Genomic DNA, 8,808 nt, shown 5'->3' with positions numbered 1-8,808 from the left:
CAACATGCAGCAATGAGTTTTCTTTTGTTGTGTCTTAATATGGTGGGTTTTTAAAATTGATTCTTTAGAGAGAGGTGAAGGAAGAGAGACAGGCACAGAAGCATGCATTCATGTGAGAGGGAAACAATGTTGGATGCCTGGGGACTTAACCTGCAACCTGGACATGTGCCCTGGCCAGAAATCAAATCGGTGAACTTTCTGGTGCACAGGACAATGCCCAGACACACTGGCCAGGGTGCACTGACTTTTATTTTCTTCCTTATCTTGCATCTGGTGGTTAATAAATACCATCAATGCTAATAACAGTGGGCAATTCCAGAGGAGGACATGCTGACAAGAGCTTTACATAAGTTGGCCCCACAGGTGAATCTCCCCACAAGGCAATGGGCATGATCTGTATGTGTGGAGGAATTAACACCCTGACCACAGGATGTTTTGCCTTTGCCCTTCCTCCCTCAGAACCTGCCAATTTTTATGATTTTTCTCAAATGCCAGAGGTTCTGATTCCCATCATGGACACTACTCCCTGTCAAGGTGGGGATGGGAAGAAAAGATGCATGTCAGACAGAGGGACAGGGAGAGGGAGAGGGAGAGAGAATAATAGAGAGGAAGAGAAAGAGAGCGTTTGCTGTAAGAGATATACATTTTCTGACCCATGTTCTCTTATCCCCTTTTATGGGGGGTGGGGAGCTCACCGAAGGTTACAGAGACTTTGGCATTTTCTCTTCCTACTAAAAGAAGCAGATTGTGCCTGGCCAGTGTGGCTCAGTAGGCCTATGAACCAAGAGGACTTAGTTCAATTATCAGTTGGAGCAGGGGCTGGAGTTTACGCCTGGATCTCCAGGTGGATGTGCAGGAGAAAGCCAACCAATGATTTTGTCTCATTATTGATGTTTTATCCATCTCTCCCTCTCCCTTCCTCTCTGAAAACAATAAGAATTGTACTAACAAACAGAAAAATGTGCTTATATGCTGATGGGCCCAAGCTAGAAGAGTGGAAGGTAGAAGAAAAAGAAAGGAATGGCAATAAAAAGAGAACGAAGGGCCAGGTGCTGTATGTGACAAGCTAGGAAGCTGCTGACACCCAGCAGAGAGCAGCAAGCACATGAGTGGCTGGCACTGAATGAGAGGCAGTAGAAGGAGAAAAACCAGGACTGACTTCCTCACATTTAGGGAGACATACAGGCAAATGGAGCCCTGCCCCTGGGCCTGGATGTGTGGCCTTCTCCCTAGGTGGTCCTCTGGCAGGCGACTCAGTGAGCAAACTGAGACAGCCTAGGGCCAGAATGAGGTGGCAGGTGGGCAGGGAGCCTGTTCCATGCTGAGCAGCTAACTGTCCATTGACTGTGGGATCCAACAGCACACTAGGACATCTCCCTTTCACTTGGTTGTATTGCCCCTCAGGGTGGCCCTCCATACCCCCATCTCCCCGGTGTGACCTTCACCTGTGTCCACTTAAGTGCTCTCCGGGAACTGGCTTGAGGTTGTCCACTCTTTAGAACCGGAGTCTGTCACTGGCTCAGAGATGCTTTACCACCTCCTTGATTGATGGGAAGGAGGATCATGAGGGGAAAGTCTTCGAACATTAGACCATCCTCTACAAAAGGATGTCGTATTCTTAGGACAGGACACAGAACAAAGCAGGGGTTTATGCCAGCTTAGTATTTTGCTGAAAAGAATGTAAATGTGTTTACAGGCCACAGGAACTTGAATTCAAGAAGGGGATGTATCCAGGGGAATGACAGGCCTGGACTTGTGAGGCCAGTAGTCTGGGTCCCTGGCAGGCTGATATCCCTTTCAGTACTAGGGGCCTGACTGGTGCACAGGGAAGCCCTACCATGGAGCGGCCACAGGCCAGCGATGGAGGCTCCCAGTAGGGAGGAGTTTTAGTCCAGGGACTGGACTAGTTACCTGTGATGGCCCCAGAGTAGTTGTACCACAGTGGTGCTCACTGGAAGCCACTTTTTCCAATCCCTGTGGACGCACCTTGTGTGCGCTGACCCACTGAACAGTCACAGAGGTGAGTGAGTAGGTACCGGTGCACCAGAAAGAACCACCAAACCAGAAAGTATAAATGGTGATGTGATCTCCTGGGACCAACCTCAACCAGCCTAGTGTCTGCGCATCACGATGCTCATGCCTTCTTACTTGGCCAGTAACTGCAGGTGGGAGAGTTGGGTTAACATGTCATGGAGGACACCAGATGGTTAACATCCAGTTCTCTTTATTACTGACATTTATTCACAACCATTCAAGCAAAGGTAATCCCCGCATCTACCACCCAAACCTCAGTCTCTCCCCCTGAGAGATTCAGGTGGATATTTCTAACTCCTTAGGACAAATCTCCCCAAAGAAACCATTGAGTCCCCTGTCAGCATTTCCCCCCACCCTGAGTATTTGTCTGAAACTGGCTGCTGTGTTCCTGTACGGTATACTTATGTCCGGGTTTCAGTGCCCAAGGGCCCAGAGTAAAGCCTATGAGATGTACACCCAGCTGGACACTCAAGCAACAGGATCACAGAATGGGAGTTGGGTCAAGGAAAGTACTACAGCCACAGTGAGGACAGGGGTAAGCGCAGAGCCAGACCATGCTGGGCCGCCCCAACTCCTGCAGCATATGCTTCAGCACGGCATGCATCTGGGCAAGTCGGCCCAGGTTGATGGTGCCGCTCCTTTCCTCGTAACTCTCCAGGGGGGCCGCATAAATCACGCAATTCAGCTTGCTCAGCCCAACAATGTGGCGAAGCAGGTCCTCCAGGACGATCATGGAGATGGGGTTTTCACAGAAACTTAGGGTTGTGAGCTGGGAGCAGTGGCTCAGGGCTGGCAGGATGTCCAGGAACTGGGCATCCATGATCCCACACTTATCCAAGTCCAGGTCCTGGAGAGTGGGGGAGGCTCTCTCTAAAAGAAATCGGAGTGACCCAGAACTGATATTGGTCAGGTTGAGCCCACTGAAACTCAGGCCTTTCAGCTGGCTGACGTTCAGTTGCTGGGATAGATGTCTCAAGTCTCTTTCGAAAAGCAGGCAGTTAGTGATGGACAGGGTCGCCAAGGGGGTCCTCAGGCACCTGGGGAGACATAGAACAGTTACATGTGGGGGATGGACCTGGTGGGCAGAGGCAGGTGAGGATGATGCAGGCCTTCAGGGTAAAGAGGCCCATGTCACCAAAGCCTAGAGTGTTCCGGATGATGATCAAACCCAGGATGTTGCACAGTGAAAAGTGACATTCAAGTCAGAGCAAATTTGAGTGGAATCTTTCCCCATCTGTTATCTGCTCCGTGATGGATTCAACTGGATGAAACCTCACACACTCCATTTACTCATCCGTCAAGTGGAGCACATCATACAGCCCAGCCCAAACACACAGGTGTTCTGAACATAAAGGTGGGAGGTAAAGATGGGAGGAGCTCAGAAAGGAGCCTGACCCAGGGTCTGAAGCAGGAGGCAACCAGTGCATTTTAGTATTGGAGACATGTCCTGAAATGCCTGCAACTCGGGCTTCCTTCCAGCCACAGCCTAGACCCCTGTCACCATCATCTCTTAGCCCAATGAGGCCTCTGGCAGTTGTGCAGAAAGGGCTAACCTGGGCACAGTCAGGCAACATCAAATGAGAGCTGACACCCTCCAGGAACTTAGATCACTGCACTGTTTACAAACCACCTATCCAATTTCGTAATGACTCCCTCAGGAACCCTGCATTTACCACGCATTCTGTTTGCAAGAGCCTATGGCAACCCTTGGCAGACAGGTGAATGAGGCAGCTTTGGAGTGAAAGGCTGCCATGGCCAAATCTCTAAGTGCGGAACTTAACCCCTGAAACCTCACCTCTGATTGGCTTTCCCCTTGTCATTGCAATCCTCACTTGGTTCTATTGCATCATCTTCCCTTCCACACCACTTACAAGGATGCCCAAAGCTACCATCCCCTGGCCTGAAGCCTCCATTACGCCAATTCCTAGCAAGGAGTCCCTTTAGTAGCCTCTGTCCTAGTGCATATGTCCTACCTTTGTCTGGGGGGTTATGTGACAACATGCAAGGTGACAGAGCGGTGAACAAGACACTGACTGTGTGGACCGTCTAGTGGCTCAGGCACTCTAGCACTGCTGAGGGACTGCACACAGGAGAGCCCATCACTGTGCACTGAAATGGAAAGGGACTCGATCTGGTCGTCAGGGAAAGCTCGCCACCCCTCACCTGAGGATCTCGTCCAGGCGGCCTCTGAGGATGGAGACATCATCCAAATTGAGCTCCTGGAGGTGGGGCAGGCTGAGGAACTGAGAGGTGACCAGGCTAACACACTGCTCCTCCTCCTCCAAGGTGGTGTGAGAAGACGTGAAGACATGGGAGAGACGGAACCGGCGCAGATTGCCCATCTGGCCCAGGTAAGGAGCGAACTTCCTCAGGGTGGACAGCTTCCAGGTACAGTTTACCTCCAAATCCTGGACAGAGTCCAGCTGCACCATATCCAGGATGTTAGTGTTTTGCTTCGACATCGCAAAAACCTTCAGCTTCTTACAGCAAAGGTGCAGCAAACCTCTCCTCTCGCTGATTTTCTTAATCAGGTAGCTGAGGGACTCATCAAGGACACCTTTCTTGAGGCAAAGGTCTACTAACAGCTCCACGGGGGCCAAGGGTGGACTTGGCCTGGCCGTTAAGCTGCGCACTTTCCCCCTCTTCCTCATGGGCTGCGGGGCCTCAGGCTCCAGCAGTGAGCACAGATGGGCTCTGGTTCCGGCCCACACAATCCAGAACTCCTGATGAACTCTCTTCTGTAAATTAAGCACCTGCAGTTTCCATCTCCTGTGGAGAAAATAGGAGTTATGCTGGGGTGCATTATGATAACAAGGAATAAGACCATGAGTCTAGGAATCTGGGCAGCTGGGCCAGACACCTGACTGGACTTTTGACTCAATGTCCCAGAATCACCTGCTCCTGGTGCTACTGGGATCCTTCATGGTCCCCATTCCTGGTACATTTAGGTGCCACCAGGAAGGAGTGGGCTCGTGTCCCTTCGGTCACCCTCGGCATTTTTACCAGCCGTATATATCCGAAGCCTGTTCCCACAATGACCCCAGCAGTGGCTCCAAGGCCTGCCTCAGTTCTCCCTTTGGCCCTGCACACTCCCGGATCCCAGCTGTAACTGCTCAGATCCCCAGGGTGCTACCAGGCAACTGAATCCCCCATACCTGTGTCGAGTGTCCTGGGCAAGCAGGACATCGAGTCCCTCGAGCACAGCCTGCAAGATATCCTGGTAAGGCTGCCGATGGTTCATCAGGGCCCCCAGAGGGAGGCAGGGGAAGGGCCAAGCCTGCACCATGGCCTTCAGGACTCTGCTGTGCTTCCCAGCGAAGGCTGCCATGAACAGAGGTGGGAAGAGCTCCATAGGAAGCCACTCCAGAGCAGCGATGGCTGAGGCTTCATCCCGCAGCAGGCTCTGACATGCCAGTTCCAGGAGTCTGCGTGGAGCTGGGAGGCTCATCCCCATGAAGCTGCTATGAAAGAGATCATGGGAGACAGTCAGGAGCAAGGCATCTTGTCAGGCTGAGCATGAGCAAACCCGGCCCTTCTCCCTTCAGAGGGACCAGCTGAGGGCCAAAGGCACTCCTCCAGCAACAACTGGAGCGCCCCCCAAATTACCCCAACCCCGTTTTCTGCTTAGAATCTCAAAGCCACTCAGCCCTGCCTCTCCTCTGCCACTGGCAGGACAAGAACCAGGCACCAAGGAGGGGTGAGATGACAACTGGACACCTCCCGCATCTACCCACTGGCTAGCTGGAATTCTGCTGTGCAGTGAGTACTGGGACACCATAGAGAGGATTCCACCCTTTCCAGAAAAAAAGTTTCTGAGGATCACTGAAGGACTGAAAACGCCTGGAGTAGGGAGCAGCCCGTGGCCCAGGACTGCCTCTTGCTAATTTCCAGGAAATAAAATAGATGTGGAAGATTAAGGAACACCCACACAATGGGTACCATTGAGGCTTTTGACGCATTTTAAATGAGGAATATAAAAGCAGCACAAACGTTTCCTGAAGCAAGGGGGAGCTGGAGGTGAGAAAAATAACGATTAATTCCAACATGTACATTTTACTGTGTGTCCCTTCTCTGAATATTAGAATGACCACTTTATCCATGACAACAGATGGCTCACATGTCACCACTAAGGCTCCTCTCAATGAGAGGCTGCAAGCCCTGGTCAGTGTTGCTCAGTGCCTTGAGCCTCCTCCCGTGCCCGCCAAAGGTCTCTTGAGGGCTCCATTCCTAACCCCCGTAGGGGGTGGGCAGGAGCCAGCTGATGGATGTTTCTCACATCAATGTTTCTCTCTCTCTCTCCGCCCACTCCCTTCCTCTCTTTCTAAACATCAATTGGCTGTTATGAAAGACTTTCATTAAGACCTGTTTTCACACAGACAGCCCAGCCGCTAAAAACTACAAAAAGGATTTTGCCACTTTGGCCTACAATAGGTTCCTTAGCAATACTTGACTTTCAGACACAGCAAAAACTTACCCTTTGAACCTCTATGAATGGCAAATGCCAAAACAGAAATCAAAACATTTTAGAATAAGGCAAACCTGCATCCAGAGGCAAAGGCAAAGTCTGCTCATTTGTATGGAAGAAAGGACAAATCTCTGGGTTCTTGGCCTACAGGTCGTTGGGGACCGCCTTAGGCTCCTGACTCACCAGAGCAGCATGGTGCAGGGAGCCCTGTGCTCAGAGCTGGACATTGACTCTCACGCTCTAGATTCTGTTTCCTCCTCTGCCTCCTCAGAAGCCATTATGCCCCGTCTGACCACACCTTCCTTCTGAGGTCCTAGCTGAAATGGCTACTTCCACCTGAGAGCAAAACCTTAGCCCTGGATCTCCAGGCATTTAATCCTGATGGGGTTTTGCACTCTCCACACCTCCAACTGAACCCTAGGTCCATTCATGAAAGGAAAAGAAAAGGAAACCAGCCTGGAAGTAGACTTGATGTGGGTGTTGGTGCCACATCAAAATTCCCTAATGTTCCTGTTAACACACCTTTAGGGAGACAGTGTATCATCTGAAGAGCGAAAGGATTTCAATGCAACTGTATTGAGTACCAAACAGCCCCTGAGACTTGATGTTACCTACAATTGCAAATCCCGTACCCATTCAAAGGGGAACAGAGGGACAGCTGGTCTTCCAGATTTTGAGGAGCAAGCCTTCCCGAGAGGAGGTCAGGCCAAAATCACATCTAGGGATTGATCAGGAGAAGGGAGGGGCTGCACGTTTGGAATGAGACAAAGGGAATTACCCAGGACAAGGTGAACATTGGGGAAACTCAAAGACACTGACTGCATCAACTTGAGAACTTAAAAGGCTAGTGGTGAAGTAGGAAACTGGGTGGATCCCTTAAACCCAAGCTGACGGGGCGTATAGGCAGGAGATTCTGTCACCCTTCCTCTGTGGAGGTAAAGGGCATTTCCTCTCAGAAGAACCAGATCAGCTCAGCAACCTGGCTTGAGAAAATTAAATGTGAAAATGTGGGTTGTGGTGAGGCCAGAGGAGGGGTGTGGCAGCTGAACCTGGGATGTGACTTATACAATCCTGAAAGCCACTGAGGGCTGAGAGTCGTGGGCTCTTTGGAATCTTGGAGGCACAGTAAAAAATAAATGTGGGCCAAAATACCTGTGTATCCTTACCAAGGAGCTACTACAAAGGGCATTCATTTTAGCTCAGGAATCCTATTCTACATCCCAACCTTTCACAGGCAACAGGTTATTCCCAGCCAAGTTCCAGGGGCCGGGGCCCTAAACATGACTGCCAAAGTCTGTATAAATAACTAATGTTTTCTCAACCCCAGGGAACAATCCATGCAAATTTGGCTTCAGAAAGCTCCTTCTGGGCCCAGGCCTACAACTCTCACTCAGATTGTGAGGGAAAATGTCCTCTCTCAGGATTAAGCACAGTGCACTGATACACCTTCCCCTTCAGAAGATTTGAAGCTGTACTTGGCATGTAAGGATCTGCCATAGTTTGGGATATCCCCATGCTGTACTGAGTCACACATTGGATCTTTTGAAATCCAGGGAGACACAGACAGAGAGAGAGCCAGAGGGCGGGGGGGGGGGCGGGGGGGAGGCAAGAGAGAGAGAGACAGAGGCAGGGAGGAGCAACTTTTCTGTAGGCTCTTCTGTACCCCCTGCATTGTGATGCCCAAACAACTTTCATATTCCAGGCAGAGGGACCACGTGACAGATTACCACAGTGGTGTTGACCTGAAAATTCCAGACTGGCTGATGAGGTTTCTGGAAGTGGTTCAAACTGTAATGAGGTCAGCAGTTGAGTCTAGACTTGGTATCATGGGCTTAAAGCCGGAGTGGTGCCACCTGGGGTGAGATTTTCTCTTTAACACAAACATTACATGCACCAGGCAGAAACTGGAAAATTGGAGGAGCCCAAGCTCAGGCAGCTTCTATGAGATTCCAGTGTCCAGGAGATACAAGGAGGCAGGAGGGACCACTTAGAATGACCTAGAAACAAAGTGTGAGCGAACATGCCTTCTTCATGAGCAAGAAATACTCCTCTATCCACCACCCCCCCCATACGGAGCCTGCTTTCCCAGGGCATGTGCTGTGGCACTGGGGGCAGGAGAACTTCATGCCCAGTATTGGACAGGCTCCGCTGACTCCCAGCACCCACACATGAATTTGGGGGATGTTTTCACCACATCCTGGTCACCTGCCACCTGCTCTCATCATGGCACTCACTTATGTACAGGACACAGTAGCCTCTGAGCCCATGAGAAGGGCCATCCTGTGCAACCGCCTTCTCCAGTCAAAAAA

General features: G+C 50.9%; 1 protein-coding gene across 1 annotated transcript; it reads right to left on the bottom strand.

Annotated features, from left to right (window-relative positions):
- Positions 1-2,515: 2,515 nt before the first annotated feature.
- LOC308512389 (melanoma antigen preferentially expressed in tumors-like) lies at positions 2,516-5,482 on the bottom strand (the record flags this gene model as incomplete). Its single annotated transcript, XM_081082154.1, has 4 exons — positions 2,516-3,071; positions 3,708-3,715; positions 4,245-4,803; positions 5,190-5,482. The coding sequence occupies 4 exons, from the start codon at positions 5,480-5,482 to the stop codon at positions 2,516-2,518; spliced, it is 1,416 nt and encodes a 471-aa protein (XP_080938280.1).
- Positions 5,483-8,808: the final 3,326 nt, after the last annotated feature.

The sequence above is a fragment of the Myotis nattereri genome, assembly GCF_964212035.1.
Source record: "Myotis nattereri genome assembly, chromosome: Y".
NCBI lineage: Eukaryota > Metazoa > Chordata > Mammalia > Chiroptera > Vespertilionidae > Myotis > Myotis nattereri.
This window is presented reverse-complemented; position numbering and strand designations above follow the sequence as displayed.